Raw genomic sequence first — 24,815 nt, 5'->3', positions numbered from 1 at the left:
GATACTCAGTTCTTAAAATAAGGTGATGAAAAAGGAGCCTCTCTCTTTCCCTCTTTCCCTCCCTACTCTTCTATCTTTTTGTCTTTTAAATTTAAATTCTTTGTGTCTTTTCATATCCATCATACTTGTCACTGTCACTAAGCTAGCCGAACTGGTTCCTTGTTTCTTGACAGCTCAGATCTGGGAATCACACCAGGATCCCACTTTAGTGCTGGCAGCAGTCCTAAAAAACATAAATCCTAAAATCTTGGTGTTCAGTTAAACAGCTACTTTTGTACACAGGACATGATGTAAAACAGTTTTGTAATGAACTTAGGAAACAATCGGTAGTATTGCCCTGGCCTTGGACCACTTTTCTTTGGGATGCTTTCATGCTTTTTGATGAGTTTCTGTGAGTTCACATATCCAAGGGATGCGAAGTTTTTCTGATGTTTGATGGGGGGTTTTCCAGCAGAAGGATGGGATTTTCGAACCTTTGCTCATCGCAGCAGGAGGAGGAGGAAAAGCCTACCTGAAGTCTCAGGACAGCTCTCTGGATGATGTACCCCTGGAGCAATTTGAGAACAGCACTGCAATACCTGGAGTCAGCGGCAGGACTGGGGCAGCAGGTGAGACACTAAAATCACACGAGGTCTGAACCAGATGGCTGAATACCCACATTGTCCATTAGGCACGAAGTGAGGGGCTTCTTTTTGATGTTTTGGGAATATGCTGGATATTACCAGCATATTTCTAACAATGCTGGTAATCTATAACAGATGTCATATTCTCTTGTCTTGATTTGTATTCTCTTTATCTGTCACCAGATAAAAGAGAATGCATAGGACAGGTGATGAGTGCTCCATTAGAGGCTATTCCATAGGACTCCTACTCTCTTTTATGAAATGACTCAGTAAAAATGATGTTTGGGAGATGGAGCCCACTCCTCCACACTGTAACAATTGTCTTTGAAGAGAAGACTTTTTCCCTGTTATTCCCCTGAAACCCTAACAACAAGAATTATATTATGGAAATTATACCAGAAATGGAAGCGTATTTATAGTCTTGTAACAGCTGTGCCTAGAATCCAGTCCTAAGAGATGAAAAAAAATCCAGTAGTTCTTCATCTCATGCTGTAATAGCCTTATAGAAGGGCCACTAGAGGGAGATGAGGAAATCCAGCATGTCTTGATTTCCTCAGGGAACTCAGCATCTTGCATGGCTGAAAGCCCTAACCAGTTATCCTGAAGAGAAGTGGTGGTCTCCTTATTTCCCTAATGCCACTAGAAATTGGTGCTAAGGTGCTGCTTATGCAGCACATACCACAGGCTGTGCATTAGATTTCCACTTTATTATTATCATGGCAACAAGAAGCTTGTCTGTATATTCTCTGAACCTTAAGAAAAGAGTTAACCTGAATGCAGGCACTTAAGGAATCAATAAGGACCAATCTCTGTCCCTCAACAGTATCTCTCCTACTTTCCTCTGCTTGTTCTTCCCTCAACCTGTGCTTGTTTTGTTTTCTCATTCTGACTGAAGGTGGAGGTGGTGGCTGGCAAGATGAGAGTCTGCTTCCTCAGTCTGGGAAGTCCCTTCTGGAAGGTGGAGAAGGGGGTCAAGCTTGTCCCCAAGCACTAGCCAAGCTTCAGTGGGCCACCTCCGGTGGCTTTGGAGGGGGAGGAGGAGCTTGTACTTCTGGTGGAGGAGGTGGAGGCTACAGAGGTAAGTCTGCTGGAGGAATAGTCATGATGTCTAATTTTGTACCCTTCAGAGCACCTGCAGTTAAGGACTAGAGCTCTTAGCGCAGAGGCATACTGCTGCAGAACGTGATTCACAGATTCTTAAAGCTGAACAGCATGAAACCTGCTTTGCTCTCTGCCTTCAGTCTTTAATTGGGGAAATCAAAGTTATAGAAGTGTTCCTACATGAGTTAGTATTTGGAAAGTGTGTTGAATTACCCCTTCATTCATTCCCAAGTTGCCCAGGGAATATGTTCCATTTGTTTTTTCTGTTTAAAGCAAATAGATTTTTACCTTGCTGAACTGAGAAACCTACATTGGAATAAGTCATTTCACTAACCTTGGTACTGGCTGAGTCAAGTGACACAGGACAAGCAATCAAGGACATTATACCTATGAATATCACTGGGAGGTTGCAGAATGACCCCAGGGGATAAGAGCCAGGGATGAATGCAACGCTTCAGAGGCATCACGTTTTTTGCAGTACACAGCACTGATCAGCTAGCCTACTCTTCTTTCCCCAGGGGGGCATGCCTCCAATACTGATGATATCACAGCTGGTGGGCAGGATGGCATCTCATTTGTGAGCCCCATTGGAGAAATCTTCTTGCATCCCCTGGCAGGTACAATATACTTTTTATTCCTCTTAGTTCTTTTCTTCTTCCTTTTCCCTTCTTCCTCTCTATTTCCTCTTTCCTGCTGCCTCTCCTCCAGTCTTTGCTTTTTATGTATTTCATTCAGGCATGTTTCACTCTGCAAGTAAGATCTTTAGCTGCAGTAATTTCTTTAAACATTTCTATAATGCTCTGGGACCTTTTACATCTCAATCTCTAAGCCAGAAAAAACACTAGTAATCAGGTTCAACTGCATGTCCACAGTCTCAGACCTTTCCAGGTCAATTCACTTCAAGACCTCTCTGTTTGCTTGAGGGACCCAATACCTTCTTCCCTCCTAGTTCCCATCAGGTTTCTCAGTGTGTCAACACTGTTTTGGACTATTTGCTCTCCTGCAGAGGAGAGTAGTTGTAGGTACCTGCTGTGCCTGCTGGATTTTAGTTGGGTTTTTTTCCTTACTGGAACAAGATGGGAAAAACTGAACTAAGCCCATCTGTTGTGTCTGATTCCTTGTTCAGCCATGGAGAGTCATGGGGAGGTGGAGGTTCAGATCTATCTGAACTGCAGCCACTGCCACTCAGACAACTGTAAGCGGGACCCTGACACCAACCTGCCAGTCTGCCAATGTGAAATGGGAGCTGTGCTAGCCAACGACAATGTCACCTGCACTGGTAAGATGTGAAATTTTGTCCTTACTGGATAACATCTGTAGTCTTTGTATTGTCTCTCCTCTGGCTTTTTTGATGGTCAATTCCCCAAGTTACAGCTAGTGGCTCCAGTGAACACAGTGTTATGAGAAATGAGACCCCACTTTGGAGTACTGCGTGCGGTTCTGGTGTCCTTGACATAACAGGGACATGGAGCTGTTGGATCAAGTCCAGATGAGGCCACAAGGATGATCAGGGGGCTGGAGCATCTCCTGTATGAAGACAGGCTGAGAAAGTTGGGGCTGTTCAGCCTGGAGAAGAGAAGCTGCGTGGAGACCTCATAGCAGCCTTCCAGTATCTAAAGGGGGCCTATAAGGATGCCAGAGAGGGACTCTTCGTCAGGGACTGTAGCAACAGGACAAGGGGTAATGGGTTTAAACTTAAACAGGGGAAGTTCAGGTTAGACATATGGAAGAAGTTCTTTACAGTGAGGGTGGTGAGGCACTGGAACAGGTTGTCCAAAGAAGTGGTGAATGCTCCATCCCTGGCAGTGTTCAAGGCCAGGTTGCACAGAGCCTTGGGCAACATGGCCTAGTGTGAGGCATCCCTGCCCATGGCAGGGGGGTTGGAACTGTATGATTTTAAGGTTCTTTCCAACCCAAACCATTCTAAGATTCTATGATTCTATATGACTCAAAATTCCTGATGTTATTTCCTTACATGCTGACCTGCATCTCTGTCACCATCTCCAACATTCAGGTTTGGATTAGGTAGAAAGTAAAATATCTGTAAAGAGACACAGTGTAAATTTCCTGAACTGGCACAGTGTATCAGATATTAAAGTGTAAATACCTCTCTGGTATAACAAACCACCTACTGCTGAGTTATTTAAGCCACAAATTACTTCCTTCCACAGCAGTTTCCCACTGTGCCTGTTCAGCTGATGCCTGGTATTCGCTGTAATTTCCTGACACAGTCTCTTGGAACTCCAAAGCATCAAGAGAGTTTCAACTTGTGAGCAGTGACGTCACCCATTTATAAAAACCTGAAGAATGGATAAGAAATCTGTGTTTTATCAGGCAGTTTTGTATCTTCACACTGTTTTTAAAATTATTTAGGTATTTTTCAGCTTCCAGGGCTGTAGACAGATTTGCTGTTATTTTTAGAAGACGGTCTGGCCATGATCTCTGTATTTTCTGAAATAGGAGCAACCTTCAGAGGGATGTGACAGCAGCTCTGGTTGCTTTCTGATTAATGCACATCTATTTTTCTTTTTCCAGTGCCCCAGGGTCCTATTCCAGAGAGTCACCTGCCTCTCCCACTCCTCCTAGCTGTGGTGGCTGTGATTGTGGTGCTTGGAATGATCCTTACCTGTGGCAGCCTATCTATCAGTAAGAAACATTTACGCCTTATCACCCTGTGACTTGGCTTTTCCTGGTTGAATTAGACAAAAGGAGACTACCAACTACATGCCACTACTTTTAATACATGGAGCAAAAGTGTTGTGGTCTCCCAAGTAGATCAGAGGGACACAGGGAGAAAGAGGTGATATAAAACATCACCACCCCACAGTTAGGCACAAGCATAGTCCAAAGGGTAAGGACTGCTCTGTCGTGGTATTTGCTACAGAGAAAAGAGCTGGGAGAGCCCTCTTAGCAGGCATGTCTTTAGCATCCATTGCTATATACGCTAAAGTCACAGTCTGTAATTAAACATATAATTCATTCTGGGAGATGATATGCTTTTTGAGACTTGATGCCAATAAGATGCCCCTTTCCTCAACCAATGTACAAAGAAGCAGAGGAAGCCTAAGCTGCTCCCTGGTGATTAGGTCTCTGCAGAAATAAAACTGTTTGCATATCCACTATTAGATCACAACAGAGCATGGACAAGAACATGATACTGGCGAGCTAAAGATGCTTCTTGAACATTTATAGTTATGGAATGGGATTCTGTTCTGTGTGGCCAGCATTATAATTTCTCTCCAGGTGTTGATCTTGTGCATTTTGATTTGCCTCTCCACTTGCAGTTTACCACCTTAAGAAGCAGCAGCTGGAGGGAGCCAGAGCACGACTGCAGAGCCCAGAATATAAACTGAGCAAAATCCGCACATCAGCCATCATGACAGATTACAACCCCAACTACTGCTTTGCAGGGAAGGCCGCCACTCTGAGCGAGCTGAAGGAGATCCCACGGAAGAACATCTCTCTGCTTCGGTAAGGCTTGCTGCAGGGATTGCTCTCTGGCAGAGGAGAGGAAAGGCAGCCTGAAGCAAAGGCAGAGGTAGGGCTCACATACTTGTTTTACTCATCATCAAGTATCCAGGACAAGAAAACAAGGGCCACCTGTCTGACTAACTGGAAAGCACCTAGACCAAGCCAGCCAATATACAATAGATGTGATACTTATTATGTCCTCTAAGATATTTTGATTCCATAAAGTCCTCAGGCAGAAGTATACATTTATGAGTCTCCTGCTCCATGTTTCCACACACAGCATAGGGTATTTCACCTCTGTTTTTTTATGTCCAGGATTAAACTTGCCACCTGGCAGTAATTCCCTTCCAAATCTATAGCAATATTTCTTTTTCAGCATTTCCTGTCACAAGGAAATACATGCTATGTTGCTCTTTGGTATCCATATCTAGATTATATTGATCAAAGTTATGTAAAATTTAGAAGGAAAAACTTGATCATTCTTATATACTGTCTTACACCATCTCCTGAAGACGTCAGCTTGTAGCTATCTTTTTCTGTTGTTCTCCAGTTCCTTTTTGCCTTGCTATCACCATACTTGGTGATAAGGCCCTGGGATTGAACAGGCTGCTTTATTTGTTCAGAACTATTAATGATCTAACCTCCCTTCTTTAGTGACACTGACAGAAAATACTGAGAAGTTATTTTCAGAACCTTTGAGATGAAAACAAAACTCTGTTGTTGATTCCATCTCTTACAGCAGGTTCTATTTCTATTCTTGGACTGGATGAAGACAAGAGCTTGGCCAACACTGGGTCCAAGGGCATAGTAACATCTGTTCTCTCTCTCTGGTTTTGTTTGTTTTTTTTCTTCCAGGGCACTAGGACATGGTGCATTTGGTGAGGTTTATGAGGGAACCGTGGTAGGCATCGCAGGGGATCCCAACCCTCTTCAAGTGGCTATCAAGGTCAGTACCCACAAATTCCTTATACAACAATAATTACCCATAAAAGCCATATTATCTTATTACTGTTCCAGTTGGAGATTCACGTTCATCACATGTATAATGACGTATGCATGTGTGTGATGCAGGTTTCCTTACACTGCTGCATCCAGGGATCATAAACTTTGATTTTTAAGCTGTATGGCACTACCAGCACATTGAAAGTGGAGCGTGTCTTGTTTGCTGCATGCCTAATGGCTGTAAGTTATGGTCTAACTAGGAGAAGAATCTAAAAAGGGCAGTCTGTTTTGTAAACTCCATTCCCATTGCTCAGAGAGATAGAGTCAGTGCCCTCAGATGGAAAGTTGTGTGAATTAGGCACCTGGAGACTGCATAATATGGTTAGTTAAAATAACAAATTCTCTATCAACATAAATAAATACAGCTCCCTTGAATCAACACAGACCCATCAGTTCACCCCAGCAGAGAATCCGCCACAGTAGCTTTTCTGCCGTGATGATTTACAGATCTGAGTTAGCCAAGAAAACAAGAAACTTATGGGGAAAAATATAGCAACTGACAGACATTTTGGGGACATTGTGGACCAGAAGAGGATTTCTAAATCTTGTATAAAGAAAAGCAAGCTCTGGCAAATATTAGTATGTAGCATTTATAAGGCAACAAACAGTAAATATTTATAGTAATGCTTATATGTTATTACTTCTGCAATTCAGTGGGTTTGAGTGCTTTCTCCTAAGTTTTTCGCATGACATATTTAAAAACTTGTATTGTTTCTCGGTTACATTGCCTTTATACTGAGAGCAGTGTTTGTCTACCATATGGAAAACTTTCAGGTGCTTTCTTATTAGTGCACGCTGTTAAATATGCTGCTGTGAATATAAATTGGGATATCATGCTAATTTCCATGTCATTAATAACAAGAGATAACAGGCTGGCTTTCTGTGAAATTACTGCTGTTGCCTAAGGATTTGCCAGTTACTCAGCCCTAAAGATAAGGATGCTCATAGGCCTGCTTTCTTTCTTTTATAAGCTTGTGACTCGGAGAACCAAATCACCTTGTATACATTCATCCCAAAAGGTGGCCTTCATTAATAAAAAGAAGTTCTACCATTATTCGTACTATCTTTCAAAAGCTTTTTAAAACAAACAAACAAGGTGAAAGGATGATGCATTCTGACATTTTGTTATGAACTTTCCTGTACCACTGAACAAATGTGAATGAAAGCCCAGAACAGACACTGGCAAGCAGCTGTGGCTGCCCAGCCCAGTTTCACTGTCCAGATTGGCAGAAGCACCACAGCACAGTGGGAAGCAGAAGTGGGTCAGCATGTTGTTCAGTTTTGATAATCCAGTGAGGCTTTTACTAGTTTTGAAGATCTCAGCAACGATGGCTACCTGTCAGGGCCCTGTCTGTCCACTTGTTTACCCAATTCCCTGTAAAATGACACTCTGAACATCACCAAAAAGCAGCTCTTCTCCCTGGCTGGAAACCAGCAGAGTATCCATGGGACCCAAGCTGTGACCATGCTTACATTGCTTGATGAGCCTATCAGTCCTGATCTGACTGTGCAGAAGATGCAAGTGTATACAGGGAATAAATTAAAAAACATATTTGCAGCATTCTCCAAATATTGTCTGTGGGTATTCCACCAATTTAATAGATCATCTGCACTGTCCTGTGTAAAGCAGTCACTTATTTCAGAGAGAAACATGCAACACTGTCTTCTGTAGCCCACACTGTTTCCATGCCAGCCTCACCTCACTGAGCAGTGAACATCCCACCTCTCTGTGTGCAGTTTGGCAGGCAGGCACTACACACAGCTGTGGCCAGACCATGCCGTGATGTTAAACCAGTGGGCACAGCAGTAGGCACTGCTTCTACAGCTGCCTCTGCTCTCAGTTCACGTTTATCAGTGGCAGATGCTGTCCAAATCTGCTGGCAGGAAAGAAAGCTGTAAGGGGATGTGACACAATTATTGAAATCATGTGGCTGTGTGAGTTATACGATATGGAAAGATGTACTGCAATGTGGACATATAGAAAAGGGAGAATAAATTAACGCCTGTCATTTTAAAGTGCATACTAGTTCTCTATTTCCTCACCTGATGCCTTTCTTGATGTATACCCGAAGCTCCAGAACACCGTATATAGTTAAATGCACGCAAAAGATCTCTAAGTAGGTCACTAGTTTCCTGTTCTAACTTTAACTACCAAATGGGTGACATGCAGTTCAAAAAGCTGGGTGCTGAACAGGTGAGCCCCTCCTGGTAGGTTCCTGAAGTCATTCACATGTTACGTGCTTACTCTTTTTTGCTTTCTTTTTCTTTTGGTGATCACCTAAATATTCTCAATTCTTTGGTGGGATGGTCCTCACTGTCTTTACCTCTCTACAGACCCTGCCAGAAGTCTGCTCTGAGCAGGATGAGATGGATTTCCTAATGGAAGCATTGATTATCAGGTATAGTCTAAGGGGTTTATACTGGTGGTGGGCAGGGGGGAAAAGAGTCGTGCAGGTAATAAGAATCATTTATCTTGCTTTGGTTCAAAAAAGAAACTTTTCACCAGATGGCATTTTAGTAGCTTAAGAGATACTAGTTTCAGCTGCTTGTTAATCTCATATAAGGTAACAGAGTTTCTTTTGTTGCACATCTGTTGGGGGGAAAAGAATCAGAAGGGCAAGAAAACTCATGGGTTGGGGTAAAACCAGCATTATAGGTAAAGCAACAGCTTCGTAATTCCCATTGGCATGCAGGTGTTCAGCCATTTCTAGGGAAGCAGAGCTTCATCATGCATAAATGCCAAATTCTAAATGACCCCCACTTCCTCATTCCCCCAGCTTTTACTGGCGAGCATGAAGTCATGCAGTATGGAATATCCCTTGGGTCAGTTGGGGTCAGCTGTCCCAGCTGTGTCCCTTCCCAGCTTCTTGTGCACCCCCAGCCCACTCACTGCTGTGGTGGTGTGAAAAGCCTTAATGCTGTGTAAGCACTGTACAGCAACAGAATCATAGAATGGTTTGGGTTGGAAGGGACCTGAAAGCTCACCTAGTTCCAACCCCCTGCCATGAGCAGGGACACCTTCCACTAGACCAGGTTGCTCCAAACCCCGTCCAACCTGGCCTTGGACACTTCCAGGCTGGGGCATCCACAACTAAATACACAGCTAAAATATCAATGTGTTATCAACACTTTGTTTTGATGACAAATCCAAAGCATAGCACCATATGAGCTACTGTGAAGAGAATGAACTCTATCCCACCCAAACCCAGTATAACATCTCAACAAAAATTTCTGCAGGGCTCTGCAGGTCATGTTCAGAGGAGTAAAAAGGCACAGCATTTTTGTACAAACATGTTCTGCATTTGAAATATTTTCCTTTTCAAAGAAGCTCATTGTCCTTTTACTAAGTATAAATCATGTCCTGAAGCTCTTGCTAAAACAAATTGTCAGTGATGAAATGGAAGGCAATAGGAAAGCTAAAGATAAGAGCCACCTGTGCAGTGACTCAGAAGTTCAACCTCTGCAAGAGCAGCACCAAGGTGGTACAGCACGAGCTGTGTGCCAGGAAGGTATGTTTTCAGGCTTGGATGCACGGGCTTAAAGTATATTATCTCTTAAAAATAGAAGTCAGAGGTTTTGTAAGAGCAGGTTTGGCAGCTGAAGGAAAAGGTATGAAAAGCTTTTCCCATTGTGGCTTTCAGTCATCAGCTAAGTTGTATGTGCAACCTTTTTGCTTTTCCTATCTGTAGAACCGTTTGCCATAAATAAGTGCTTTTTGCTGTGAGAGTCCTGTGCTTTTACCCTTTCTTTGCACAAAGATAGCTGAGTGATACACTCTGAAACGTCTGCAGGGATAAGGTAGTGAATATGGCTCTGTGTATGTAGCTTGCACAGATGGAACACAGCTCTTTTGCTAGTGTGGGCACTTGTCTTAGATGTGTTCTGGCTTATAACATCTTTGTAAGCTTGACAGAACCTTTATAAGGTCTCATCTGCATGACCTTCTAACAGTGAACTGAGATCTATAAAACCTCCCTGGAGAAGATAACAGACAGCTATTCTTATTACCACCTGTACTTTAAGTATTACAGTCTTGGAATTTAGTTCATTAACCCAAATCCATAACCTTAAAACGATAGTCAAGGGTGACTTTCAAGTAATAGTATAGTCAGGCTTGATTGTAAGTGATCAGTGTTGATGCATTTTTCATTTGTGCAAAGAAAGTTTCTCTTCTAATTGGCTTAGCTCATACCTAGGTGCTGGTTTTCAGCTATTAAAGCATGGATCTCGTGACATAGTGTCACTTCCTAAACTCTGCAAGAACTTTGGCAGCTGAACAGGAGGTAACACTGATGTATGGGGTTTTTTTTTAAAGAGCAATTTCAGTCAATTACAGAGTGCTTTGATTCATTTAGTAGCACATGACTCTTTCTCTTCCCCAGCATCCTTTCCATTTTTAGTTCCTGTATTATCCAGGTAATCACTATCCAAGGGAAGATGCTGCTTTCTAATGACTTGAGTCTTACTGAGCTTCTTGACAATCTCAGCTTTCTTTTGTAAGAGGCAGAAAGCCATCACATAAGCAGCTGCTGCAGTAGGTATTAGCTGAGTCCCTCTTTGGTAGACTAGATACTGAACCGAGTCCACGAGACTATACAGCAGTATATTTAAAATAACCAATGCTAAAGTAAAATCCCCACCAGTCAGAGTTTTGTTTCACAAAGGTCAATAATATTCGCATATTTGAAGTGCTTAGCTTTCTTTTCCCTCTCATGTCATCCTCATTGTTCAGTCAGTGTGTCCATTAAATTCTCTCTTTACAGACAGAAGGCTCTGCTTTACTTTCACCTTTTCATACCTTCTGTTGAAAGCTTTTCATGGGCAAAGCCAGACATAACCCTGAGCTTGGGGCTATCATAATCAGAGTGGCATTGTGATATGGCTGAAGTAGGAATTTGTTTGGTAACAAACACTGCAACAGAATTTACTTCAATCCAGCTTGTCAAAGCTCAAGGCACAGTGAACGTGATGGATGTTGGCCAAGTACTAACGCTGTCTTTCTCTTCCATGTTCCTGTGATCTCGGCTTTCAGTAAGTTCAATCACCAAAATATCGTGCAGTGCATTGGTGTTAGCCTACAGACGCTGCCTCGCTTCATTCTGCTTGAGCTGATGGCTGGAGGAGATATGAAGAGCTTCCTTCGGCAGAATCGACCCAGAGTGGTAAGATTACTTCTCTGCTAAGCTTATAGTTGATTTTAGTAGGACTGTTTCTATTACTTTTACGAATTGGACAAAGGCACCGAAGCCAAGCATGGCTGTGCATGTGTCCTAGCTCCTACAAACTTCTGGATACATATCTCTGTTTGCTTGATGTAAGCAGATGTCAGTGAGAGAAAATGAAAGCAATGCCAGAACTCCAGTGTATTAGCAACTGAGAAGGAAAGACTAAAATCCTGTCTTCTCATTCTGGAGTTTTCTGTCAATGGGACTACAAATTAAGGGGCTTTCTTTCCTCAATATCTGCCTTGTTTTCTGTGTACTGTGACGGTGTGTGAGGGGCTGAAGTTATAACACTGATATGCAGTAATGGGAGTCTGTAGCACTAGGTCCTCAGCAGGTATGCATCAGCACCATATGGAGATGCACAAATTTATACCAATCGAAGAGCTGAGCCTGCATGTCATTTAAATCCCTGTGACAGGGATTTAAATCAATGCAAATGAAATTATCGAGGGAAATATTTTTGTTTAAAAACTTCCCACCTTTATAAAAAGCTGTCATGAGGGGTTTTGCAAATGATCTCTGATTCCTAATGCTGTATTGATGCCAACCAAGTACAGTGACTATTTGGAATTAATTAGTTTCAGTGTTCTTTTAATGAATAGCTGATTCCAGATATGTGTTCTTGCTTAATAGTGGTGATTTGGGCACCTCTGTTAAATAAGCATGTTTCTCTGCTTGAGTGGAGCCTTCAAAAAAAAGAAGAGTTAAGCCTGATTCTATGTTATTTCTTATTGTATTGAGGTGCCCATGCTGGCTGCCTACAGAGGCAGGAGAAGGCTGACTGGTGCCTCATGTACTCCTACACCACATGATGCAGTAGCACAGCTTCTCCACACACACATCCACCCCAAATAGTTATGATGATAGCTTCATGTGTGTATACTCCTATGTATACTCGTGTTAATATGTTGTTGAAACATTGAGCTTAATTTCTTCCTCATAAAGGAGTAAATATACTAATTAAATGTACTTACAGCGGTATAACAGCACCCAGATGGAGCAGTTTGTATGTCTTTATTTTTGGCATTTATACTGAAAGTGGTACAATTTCTGTAAGTATATAAAGTCTGTGGGCAGCAGAGAATAATAAATACTCTTATTTGAGTATTATGTATAGTTGTAATGCAAAGAACAGTTATTTTTTAAATATCATGTGAAAACAAAACAAACTGCTGCTATGTTAGCTGGTATGGTAGCAGATAGCAAATACAATAGTTGAAGTCCTCCTAGTACTCAACAAATTGTCCCCGTACACCTTTTCTGAAAGCAGAACTAGCTCCATCACTAATGGATTTCACAACAAGTTCCCCTGGCTGCAGAGAAAATGCACATCCGTCACAGTCTTCTGACAGCAGGATCCCAGAGCAGAGATAAGGTCTTCAGCTCTGTGGTTCTGTTTCTCCTCCCTGCTCTTCATTTCCTCTCCAGAAATGCCTACTTTATAGCTATAATAATTCTCCCTGGCAGATAGCCAAGAGTTTTGTGCAATAACTTGCCTAGCCAATAAAAACAGTGCTATAGTGTATGTGGTTTGAGCATGAGAAATTACAGCGATAACGGCATCCAGAAACAAAAGCAGCCTTAAAAAGAACAATTTATTTGATATCTCTCAGGCTTATGATCAGCAGTGTCATAATTTCTCCCCACCCTTCGTAAGAGGAATGCAGAAGTTCCAGGAGAAACACCAAGGAAATTTCCCCATAGGGAAATAAATGGCAGGATGAAAATAAGCAGGGCTCCTGAAGAAAGACTTCTTTATTGTTCTTAGGGAAGTGCAGATGGTGAAGGGCTAGTACCAGTCCCCGAGTCCTGTGATAAATCATCCCTTTTTTACATACTGCTCCTGAGGGTAATTCCCATCCTTCCACAAGAATATATAAGATGGCGAATGTTGACTGCTGGTTCAGAGATGTGCACTTGTGCATCTTTGCTCTCTCTCTGAGTTCATGTGTTAATTTCTCTTTATAATTTATTAATCCACTCTTTAAAAGTGTGCGTGTGTGAAGTTTCTCTTTCATCTCACCTTTTAAACCTGCTTGTCTTTTGATTTCATAAAGTCCAACACCAGTAGGGACTAGTCCTCTCACACCCCCTTTACCAGGCTATTCAGGCCAGGCCATAAATCTCTCACCAGCTTGCACTCATGCACTCTGCACAGGAGAAATCTTCTGGAAACTTCTTGGCTTAAATAAGAGTTTACTCATTTTCTAACTCTTTACTTTGGTCTGCTTCTATTCCTCTTTGCTCCTGACTCATTTAACACTTCCCCCGCCCTATGTATCTCTCCCTTTCCCTTCTTCTGCCCCTCTCTGATTATCCCCTGCCTGAACTATATCCTTCTACTCCACTATTCTTCCCTTACCATTTCCTGCGTGTCCTCTTCCAGAATCAACCATCCACGCTAACAATGCAGGACCTGCTGAACATAGCTAGGGATATTGCCTGCGGCTGTAAATATCTGGAAGAGAATCATTTCATCCACAGGTGAGGAGAAACAGTCCCTTCTGATGTATCCCAATGTGTGTGAAGGTCACAGTTTCCATTTGCGGTGGATTAGACAGAACTAATCACCAGGAAGAAATTCCTCTAACAATACAGGCTTGTGCTTAGATGTCTGGGCTGGTCTCAGTGGTTTTTGGTAGGAGTTAGGCTCTGCACTGCTCTTTGTGCTGCTGGGGAGAAAGGAATACTCTGTTCTCAGCTGCTGTTTTCAAGTGCTGATTTGCAGGTGCCTGCAACAGCCACATTTGAGATTAGCCCTGTAGTCCACTAGATGGTAGTGTCACTCTGTGTTAGCTTGTAAGACCATAAGGTATCATTTCTCTCTTTTCTGATCTCTGTATCTTGACTTAATGTTTTCCCTATCCCATCAGCACAGGACAGCCCGTCATATTTGACCTATTGACTTGAAAAAGATAAAACAAGGATAATAGGAGGTGAAAAACCAACTCTAAGCCTTCTTCCCAGCTCAACGGCTGACCTGCTGAGTGGTCTTTGGGAGCCCATATTTGTCTGTTCACAACTGTTTTTCCTCTTTTGTAGAGCAAAAAAACGTTGATATGGCAGGCTTCAATAAGAATAAAATATTACAGAAGAGGTAAAGTTTATTATAGGTAGCCTTTTAAAATTCCCAGTTGGCTATCAGAATCCTTTGCTTCTGATTATGAGTTGTTTCAGCTCCTAATGTTCCCAGGCATAGTGTGCAGCTGAGTTCCTTCCTGAACTCCATGCCGAGATCAGCTCTTGTGTTAAAAGGAAAGGAGAGACCTGCAGACAAGAGGGTCACAGGCTCTAACTAAAGCAACATGCAGCCTGAAGTAATGCAAGTAGACAACTGATTCACCCACACGCACAAGCACATGTATGTACGCATGACATTGCACAAGCAAATAGGCAGAGCTGGGCAAGGGCAGGTAGAGACTGGAGAAGCTGAAGGAAACAAGTGGTAATCAGCAACTGGGGCTAAAAGCCGTGAGACTGAGATGTGGGATATGTTATGGCTTTATGATTACAGCATCTGAGTCAGTTTTCAGTCTCCTTTGTATTGGAACAATAATTAAGTTCCTTTGGAAAAAAGTATTAGAGTTTTCTGTCATTAAAAAAGAGCAGTAAGAGTGCAACAAGTTGTGGCTCTTGAATCTCTTAATAAGTACATGAGAGGACTAGTAGTCTAATTGGAAACTTCAGAGTTAATTGCTACAGCATTATTTTTAACAAATCCTTACTGTAATAGTAATGTCCTTCATCAGCCTCCACTCACCCTCATCTATTGACTTTATGATAAGGGACAATTTTTGCTTGTGCTGCAAGAAGTCCAACAGAAACTCAACAGAAATTTTCTCCACAAGTGTTTTATAAAATCAGTTTTCATCTCTCCTGACAGGTAGATGTTCCCTGCTGTTCTTATGTCACTGAGCACAGCAGTTATCACATAGACCTTCTAACATTTATATCAACAAATGGACAGGCCAGCTGCTATTGCTCAAGACCAATCTTGATTTTGGGAGAGAAGTGGAAGAAACTAGTGCTTGACTCTTTTAACAGCAGCATATGACTTTTAAAAAGCTCTCAGGGCCAGTTTTTGCGCTATTAGATCTGTAATATAAGCAACCTGTGAATGGACTCATTTTGTTTTAGCCAATAATTCAGGAAATCAGTATAGAAGGAATTTCGTTCAGGTTCTGTATTAGTATTTGTTAGCGATGTTAGTATTACTTAGAGTGGGTTGGGAAGGGAAGAAGATTATAATTACAGATAACAGGTATCCTGGGGTAAAAAGGTAGTGTAGTGGGTTGTGGAGATGCCACTAAGGGCAGATCTTGTCATCTGGGAGTCACAGCTGATGGAAGAGAAAGCAGAGCTTGACTTCCAGATCTTGAGGGATTTTTCAAGGCTGGCAGTGGGAAGAAACATGAGCTGTTCAAGGAGCAGATTTTTCTTGGCAGTCATCAGGACCCCCACAATGTTATGATTTTTAATGAGTTTCTTTTAGGAATTAGTATTTAAAATGAACACAAATCCTTCAGTCTTCACCATGGACTCATCACTGCCATGTGTCGCAAGCTAAACTAGCACTCAGCAAACTGCTGCTCCAATATGTAGCTTTGCTTGGTCCCACAGGAGATATCCAGAAGCAACAAAACAACAGTTTACTGAATCTGGTTCTATATTGACTTTTCAAGCAGTTTACTAAGACTTCCCAATAGCATCACACCTGTAACTGATGGAGACAGCGCTGAGTTGTCACTCTAGATGGAGCAAAAAAGACACCTGTCATAATGTGGTTGAAGCAAAAGGGATTGGATCTGTCCCTGGTCTCACACTGACCCTGCTTTCTGTCTTAGTGAAAGGAGATGGGAGTGGGGAATGCTTGGAAAACCTTGGGTGGAAAATGTGATGTAAATGCAGTTTAAGAATTGTGGTTAATAAAAATTATAATGTAGCTGGCATTATTTCTTATTTTTAATAAGGCTTTTCTCATTTGTGTAAGGATGACTCAACTAAAACTTGAAGGACTGGGTCTAATATTCTTTCTTTATTCCTTTAGCTACTTTTAGAATTATAATTTATTTTATTTTATTAAAAGAGACATAGCTGCAAGGAATTGCCTTTTGACCTGCACTGGAGCAGGACGAATAGCCAAGATTGGTGACTTTGGGATGGCCAGAGATATTTACAGGTAAGTGAAAAGCCATTTCAGCCCTGTGAATAACTCTGTAGCCTGTATAATCTTGACCAGTTTGAACTGTCTCATGGTATCTGAAGCAGTGGAACCATCCATTGTGTGCCTGAATTTGATTACCAGTCAACTAGCTGGAGTTAACAGACTGTAAATTAACACATCTATGCCTACTAGCCAATACACTTTGACTGTGTTTATTCCAGACTGGGCCCCAGGGAACACTGCAAACACATGTGGACACTAGGCCAAGCATAGGCACATTTAGGCTAGTTGATCATATATAATCTTAAATAAAGAATAAAAAACCTCAACCATAATTCTCGGTTTATGATGTCCAGAAGACTTGCTGCATCAGCACCCTGTGCAAAGCAGCAGAAAATCTGATGTCTTCCGTTTCCATCCCAGTTGCAAAGAGGGCGTAAAATACTGCTTCAAGGCACCGTTTGTGTTGATGGCTTTTCCTTTTCTCACTTGGCGCCCATTGCTGCATGCAATCCCCAGCTGCTGTTGCCGTGGTGATAAGATCTTTTCTATATCTGAGCCCTTTCAGACTGTGTGACATTCTCCATGTGTTTTACCTTTCCCAGAGCAAGTTACTACCGTAAAGGAGGAAGAGCCATGCTTCCTGTCAAGTGGATGCCACCAGAAGCTTTCCTAGAGGGCATTTTCACCTCTAAGACTGATACCTGGTAACAAGTGTCTTTTAATCACTTCTGCTACTCAATGTTAAGGGTGAAGAAATGTATTGCTCAAGAAAAAAATGTCTGCTCAGCAGAAACCTTAAAAAGTATCAGAAGTTCTCAGAAAATTATTAGAAGTCTTCCCTGTGCATACAGTAGAAGCACAGCTAAAGAATTCTGAATGAGAATTAAAAGATATAATGTAAATGGAGGTAATAAAAATTCTCTATACTTAGGTGTAGAGTATCACATAAAGGTAGTCAAGAAGTGAAAAGAGAAAGCAGTTTAGATCCCCAAGAAGCCTCAGTTAAAAATCCATACAAATACCATCAGGTACTTCCCTCAACCCTCAGTATCTGTTACTCAGTTCCTCTCGATGACAAGGCCTGAGTATGTCTTGTAAATGACTCTCTCTGTACCACCCAGGATTACTTTTGTGTAATTTCTTTCTGTTGCATATAAAATGACAGCAGATTTAATCAGAAGTCCTTGCTGGTTGCTGAGGAAACAATATTTATATATTAATTCCTCATGTAACTTCATCTTTCTTTAAAATAAGCACCCCCTCAACACTAGCACATTCATGCACAGGTGCTGGGGAATGGAAGCTTTCCAATTGCTTAAGAACGCCTCTCTCCGTGTACAGTGGATTCCTCAATATACTGTACTGAGACATTCCCTTAAATGCCACACTGACCCAGTTTCCTGAAGTTGTTAGTGATGCCGGAAGACAAGGGATTGCTTATCAGCCCCTAACTGTGAGCAGCCAGTGCTAAGTATTTAGAAGGAAAGTGCTACTGTTCCTGTAAAAGACTATTCTAAGTAACATGCATGTACTGGAAATTTCTTCCACCTTTGCAACAAATAGTGACTCCTACAACCCTCTTGGCTCCCCCTTCTTAGAGTTATATGTTATTTTCAGTGGCATTGCTAACTGACCCATGGATGTGAAAAAGAGCATCCACATCATGACAAAAAATAAATGCTGCTGCCTCTCAGTTTCACTGGATTTCTCTTACTTGATTTTATTCTTGAGCATCCTGTTCCCAAAAACTGTTTCAAACATCTCAAGTCTTCCCAAGTAAGGTAGGAATCTCCATGCCAGAGCTAACAGTTATTTTCAGTTAGACCATACATAGCAAAGGGTTCTCTGGCATTTCCTGCTCTAGAAATAAGGAATGCAGCAGAAAGAACAAGTTCAGAATTATTTAAGTATTTTGAAGCCTCTGCAAAACTGGTTTTGGAGCTTGAGCAAAGATTTTGATTGGGTTTTTTTATATTAAAGTTGACTCATAATCATGCTAATTGCACATGATTGTGGTTGGCCTACAGCTTCTAAAGGTCGTTGCTGTGGTGTTACTTACACTTCATGCCAGGTTTGTGGAGCACAAATGACACCTAATTGGTATTGCTGGCTGGTTTCTGACACAGGTCCTTTGGTGTGCTGCTTTGGGAGATTTTCTCTCTAGGCTACATGCCGTACCCTTGCAAAACCAACCAGGAAGTGCTGGAATTTGTCACCAGTGGAGGAAGAATGGATCCACCAAAAAACTGTCCAGGACCAGTGTAAGTATTTCCTTACTCCCAGAAGCCAAGGGATAGTGGGTATCAAACAGGTTCGACAAAGGCAACCAGACACCTTTAGTCAGGGAACTGCAGTTCCTGTGGACTCATGATCACTTCATTCTGAAACACATTTTACATAATTATCTTTCTTGATCAATATATGTATTTTCTTTTTAAACTTCTTTCAAGGTACCGGATCATGACCCAGTGCTGGCAGCACAGCCCAGAGTATCGGCCAAACTTCTCCACTATCCTGGAAAGAATCAAGTATTGCACACAGGTACTGGTCTTTGGTATCTGGGTGGGTGATAATCCATGGAATGCCAACTAGCCAAAGGCACTAGCTTTAGTGCCCCAAACAAGTGAAGAGTCCTGGCAGACTGATCTAATTACTTTCCCAATTGTGGTGGTGCTGTTGGCTTAACTGCTCTTTTCATTTGATTTTCTGGTATCCATCTTCACTCTTCAGCCCAACCAAAATGAGATTATGATGTTCCTGTGGAAGTGGGTGCTTTCAGCTCTCAGCTTCTTCAGTAGCAAAATGTCCTTCGTTTTGTGATGGAAACGTATTTAGAATCTCTTTCAAGATCCATATTCTAAACTTACCTAATGTTGCTCAAAAGCCACAGCAGAATTGGTATGGAGTGGGGGGGGGAAGGAGGTGGCACAATGAGTTCACCATCTGGTAGCATTTTACGGCTACAAGCCTAGATCTAACCTCCCAAGGGAGAAATATGCTAGTGACCCCCAGCTTAGCTGTTGATTTCAATAAAGCACAGCCTCTGCTCCAAGGAAGCACATACATGAGAGAGCATTTTTGCAAGTCCTAACAGCGTGTGATACCAGATGGCAGATAGCACCTTGCACAACGTGCACGAATATTGCCCAAACCTGATGTCAGCCTCTGCCAAAGGCTTTTTCACTGTCATAGCTATTTCTCTTACAATACAGGTGTGTCCATCACCCTGGAGGTGCTCAGGGTGTAACAGATTCTTGCCTTTCTTTTTCAGGACCCTGATGTGATCAACACTGAGCTGCCCATGGAGTGTGGCCCCGCACCAGAGGATGAAGGGAGTACAGTCATGCGCCCAAACATTTCCAGTGGGATAGTGCCCCTGTTGGTAAGCCCTTCTCTCACACCTCAGTCAACGCCTAAAGCACTGGAGTCCCACCAGGCTGGGCACAAACTTGTACAATGTCCACAAGAGCTGCTGGTAGAGAACCTGAGCAACCGGACTGCTCGAGGGCCCAGCCTGCCATGCCTCACTGATTTCAGCAGTGGACCCTGGTTCCAGCAGACCTCGAACCAGAAGCTGGAGCTCAGCAATCCACCAAGCCACAGACTTAAAAACAAAACAAAAAATCTTTGGAACCCAACCTATGTATCATGGGTGCTAGAGAACATCTGTCACTTCAGCCCCAGCTCCAAGCCCAAAGCAAATCCGGAGCGGGAAGATTCGGGCTTTGATGGGAATTGCAGTTCTTCTCCTAGCTCCCGGGCATCTCCAGCATCTCCAAGTCGAAGCAACTGCCCTCAGCTGGATGTCAGTGGGATTGAACTGGTGAAACTCCAGACTTTCCCCTGTGGCAATGTCAATTATGCTTATGATGACCTGTGCTGTGGCACTGAGCACCAACCATCAGCTTTAGCAAGGGTCAGAGGAACTGTGCTAAGGAGCTCCAGCCTGCACAAAGATGAAAAGCCTTTTTATAAAACAGAGAAAACATCAAGGGAAAGGGACTCTGGTCTGTCTTTGTCAGATGACCTGAGTGTTACTCCAGTATAACAAACAGAAACAGTTCTTCCAAAGATCAGGGAATGTGTGTGTCTGGAAGGACTGCTTCCTATTTCACTCACTTCCTCCATTAAAGTTCCTTCAGATGGGTGATGTTTCAACATCAGCGATGTTCTGCTTCCTCCTTCAACCTACCGGATCCCCAGATCGTTAAAAGACAGTTGCATTCCTATCTCTGTCCATCAACCATGTTCCATGAACCAGCTTAAAGGTGGAGAACAATGGCATTGCTGCTCTCATTCAGAAGACAATAGTGAAAGGACTCCCTCTCAATCTGCTCAGGTGAAAAGAATTGGACCTACCATCCAGCTGCAGCATTTGGATGGAGATAAAGACTGGCACAGGTTGTGCTTCTTGCTGACCGAAGAAACCAAAAACACATGCTGTGCAACTTGCAAAGGCTGCTGTATTCACGAGAGCTTTTTACAGTCCCAATGACTTACTAATGATGGTCATACACTGTAAGGGAAGTAAATAAATAGCAGCTACCTTTGCATCTGTTTTATTAGCAGACCCTGTGGAAAAACGTGAAAATGAAGCTACTGCTCAAATTAGAAGTAGCAGGAAGGATAAAACAAGAACTCCAGGCTCCTCTGAGCATGTGCTTTGAAAACAAGCAATGAAGAGGAAAACAGATTTACTATTCACAAAAAAAAATGGTTGGTGGAGCTGATAGTATCCCTTTGAATAGTGAAGGGAATATGCTGCTTGCCTCATGGTGTCACTTTCCTCACAGCTCCTGATTTGGCAGGGGCAGGTGGCTTTTCAGGAAAGGCTTTGCTGTGTGGCATGAGGAGAGATGGGCTGTCTTTATCTTTTAATGAACTTTACTTGGGATGAACTTCTTTTTTCTATGTTGGTATTCAGCAGTAGTTTCCTGTGCTAGGTTGGTAAGCATTAAGCTGAGGTTCTCGAGTAACTGTCTAGCACTTGGTGCACTGGAGTTGCTCCTGGGTTTAATACCTGCTCCTCTGGAATAGAAGCACCGTAACGCAAGGGAGGGGCAGAGTGAGCGGAACCTAACACAGACACAACCTTACAGTGCCCTTTAACAGGAAGGTAGCACAGCTCCACCACTCAAAGCTAAAATCATTACTTGGCTTCACACACCTGAGCAGGTCATCATTTCTTCTCACCTTACAAGCATACAGACTTGCTGGTAAAGGTAGTTGCTTTGAGGACAGTTCATTTCTAACAAACACTCTCTTCTGTTGCTTGGGGCCTAAACTGATGTTTACTGGTTAAAGCCTGCAAAATAAGGAGACTGAAAAAGTAAATAATTTGGATTAAGCCTGAACAGTCTCAGAAGTGTTTTGTTCTTGCCTCACTCCTGAATGTTGCAAATTACATGCTGCCTGAAAGTGTAATCAAGTTGTGTGGCAAGATGTCAGTTGTTGTAGACTCACTCTGGCTCCTTTCTAAGGGAAGAGGTACAAGCTTCACACTTAGTGATCAGCTGCATGTACAGTCTGAAGATGTGGGCTGGCAGGAGACCCTCTTCCTGGACAGGAAGACCACAGACTACCTGTCCCCTGCATCATTCAGGGATGGACACTACTGAGATGTGGTACAGAAGCAGCACATAGGAAAGAGCCTGAATCCATTCTGAGTGAAATGTGTCTTCAGTGCAGGTTTATGCTTTATTGGTCTGACTTTGTATCTGTTCCAGGCTTCCTATAGTTTCAGGCCTTTGGCTTTAGAAGGAATAGTTTTACATACCATCATTTCCAGATCTGCAGGTTTGTTACAACTCTGCTTTCAATTCTCCTTAGCCATCAGAACGGATGATAAGAGAGGAGTGAAATACTGACTTGTTCAGAAGCCATGGGATGTTAACTATACCACCTTCTCTTCCTGCAGCCTTTCTGTGAAGTAGCAGGCACAAGACAGTTAATCTTTTTTCACATGGAAATGACTACACAGTGCCCTGAGTCCAGTGAGAAGCAGGTAGGAGCCCTGCTGTCCACGTGGTTACCCAGCTTGAGCTGCCACCATTTTCCCCATGCGCAGCACTTGCCTCAACATGATTCAGGAATTTAGAAAGGTCAGTAGTGACAAAACTAGGTAAGCCATTGAAAAGTGGAGTGAGAGAAGAGCACAGTGCTACTGCCAATGCCATGGGCAGTCTAGGCTGCAGCTGTGCCTTCATTTTATAATGAAAATGCAAGTTCTTCAGTCCAGCACTTTTGGGCAAATACCTGTTTTTTCTAAATAGCTGCATCAAGGTACTTATTTACAGGAAGAGCACAGAGAAAGCTGTACTGAGCCAGAATAAAAGTCCATCCCACCCAATATCTTAACCCTAAGAGTGTCCAGCAGCGGGGTGTTGTTGAAGGACAACTGGAGGAGTGAGCATGTAGTGATTATAGAGTGATACTTTGCTGGTTTACAGCAGCATGTGGCTCAGGAACGTACCGAGCCAGTCAGAGTGTCTTGTAGCAAGACAGAACATGGAGCTGCACATACCAAATGGGCACAGAAAAAAAGAGATGGGAATTTTAAAGGATCTGCATTAGCAACCTAGATTTTTTATAACTAACAACTCCCACAAACAAAACTAAAGGTAAATGATCTTCTGTCAGTGCAGTTGCCATGAATCTTTGACCTTATTCTGTGCATATCTGATCTCTTGGCTGCTTTTTAAAAACCCTCACAGATAGATAATGAAATTTTAATTAATATCCTGGAGGAAATCATGCTAATATTGTGATGCTGAATGCTCCATGCTGCCCAAACCGTATTACTTAAAAATAACAATTGTAATGACGTATTCTACAACCCTGAGTTCGGAGACTGGAACTTGCTGTTCATATAATCACAGATTTCACGGTGCTCAATTGCTACTATTTCAAAATATGACTTGAAGCTGTGTTTTAAAGAGACACTTTCAGTGCATAATCAATGAGTTGAACCCATAGCGTCAAAATTAGATTATTTTTGGCAACTGAAAGCTGAAACCTGATTTTGTTTCCTACCAGAATGACATGAGCGGGATATCTGGGATTATCTATACTCCATGTGAAAAGTCTTCCAACACTTGCCCACTGCAGAACCAGCCATTTATAGGATTATCATCAATTGCTCTTCCTGATGGGTGTCTGCCTTTTAACATGTTACCAACTTGATTTTAGATTCTGTGTATATATTTGTTTTGGTTTTTTTCTGGGCTCAGCATTTATGTGGCTTCATACAACCTCATACCTACATTTTAAAGAGGGAACTGACTAACAAAAGATGAAATAATCCTGCAAACTTCAATTTTTCTCTGCTTTATTTTCACATTCATTGATATTCTTGCTTCTGATTTGTTGCCTTTTCTCTCCCCAACTTACATGTTTCATATCTTCATTTGCCCTTTAAAGAAATAGAACTTTTAACTGCACAGATTTAAGGTCTCCCCCTCATACCAACCCTCTTCCTACAGCAAGTTCCGCACTGATTTGCCAGAGGGCAGGTATGTACTGAGGAAGCTTTGCAAGTCTAATGAAATAGTTACAGGCTTTTGCAAGTGTAACTTATTCCACCTCCAATACCCGCCCCCTACTCACCTGAAAGAAGAAAACATTACTGCTAGGAGTTGCAGCTCCATTGCTGTGTCAGCCACAGACCACACTCCCCAGAGCCTTCAGCAGCCATGCTTTCTCCTCATCTCTCCTCCACATTCCTGCCCTTTCCAGGTTGATGGAAATGACATCTTAGGCATGACATCACTAACATCTTCCCATCTCATGACTTCTTCATTTAATTGAACTAGTTTTAATTTGTCATTACCTCTGACCATGGCAGCACTTCTCATCAACGTACCTTTCTGGGTGACTACTGTACACAAGTAGATGGCACGCCTGCTTCTATGCAATTTAAAGCTGGACAAGTGTATACTTCTATATTTGCAACACAAAATAAAGAGACACTAATGGTGGCTGTTTGCTTCCCCTCTCTGCTAAGTATTCTTCACATACAGGTAAGAAGACACTCTCTCTTGCTCAGAAGTGGTGCCAGTCCTGGAGGGCTGACTGCTTCTTCCCTGCTGCCACAAAAAACTGCCCCACGGAATTGTTGACTGCTCTGAGTCCGCCAAGTGCCTTCTGATATGTGATGGCTTGATATACTGTTGGCTATGAACTGAGATTTTTGAGACAAAGCTTACCTCAAAGGAAGCTGTCAAGCTT

The 24,815-nt window shown here is 42.4% G+C and overlaps 1 protein-coding gene across 2 annotated transcripts in view; it reads left to right on the top strand.

The window, feature by feature from the left end:
• The window catches only part of LTK (leukocyte receptor tyrosine kinase), a 100,166-nt gene extending 75,601 nt beyond the window's left edge, over positions 1–24,565 (top strand). The window contains exons 15-29 of one of the 2 annotated variants that reach the window (XM_030481747.1): positions 452–608; positions 1,519–1,701; positions 2,243–2,341; positions 2,851–3,003; positions 4,260–4,370; positions 5,009–5,195; positions 6,051–6,141; positions 8,532–8,596; positions 11,230–11,359; positions 13,809–13,906; positions 16,509–16,601; positions 17,192–17,293; positions 18,716–18,850; positions 19,040–19,130; positions 19,861–24,565. In XM_030481747.1, the coding sequence (XP_030337607.1) occupies positions 452–608; positions 1,519–1,701; positions 2,243–2,341; positions 2,851–3,003; positions 4,260–4,370; positions 5,009–5,195; positions 6,051–6,141; positions 8,532–8,596; positions 11,230–11,359; positions 13,809–13,906; positions 16,509–16,601; positions 17,192–17,293; positions 18,716–18,850; positions 19,040–19,130; positions 19,861–20,637 (2,472 nt within the window). In that variant the 3' untranslated portion in view covers positions 20,638–24,565. The remainder of the gene's footprint in view (positions 1–451; positions 609–1,518; positions 1,702–2,242; positions 2,342–2,850; positions 3,004–4,259; positions 4,371–5,008; positions 5,196–6,050; positions 6,142–8,531; positions 8,597–11,229; positions 11,360–13,808; positions 13,907–16,508; positions 16,602–17,191; positions 17,294–18,715; positions 18,851–19,039; positions 19,131–19,860) is intronic. The other variant, XM_030481748.1, reaches the window with a different exon arrangement.
• The last annotated feature ends 250 nt before the right edge of the window (positions 24,566–24,815 follow it).

Source organism: Strigops habroptila, chromosome 4 (genome assembly GCF_004027225.2).
Source record: "Strigops habroptila isolate Jane chromosome 4, bStrHab1.2.pri, whole genome shotgun sequence".
Lineage (NCBI taxonomy): Eukaryota > Metazoa > Chordata > Aves > Psittaciformes > Psittacidae > Strigops > Strigops habroptila.
This window is presented reverse-complemented; position numbering and strand designations above follow the sequence as displayed.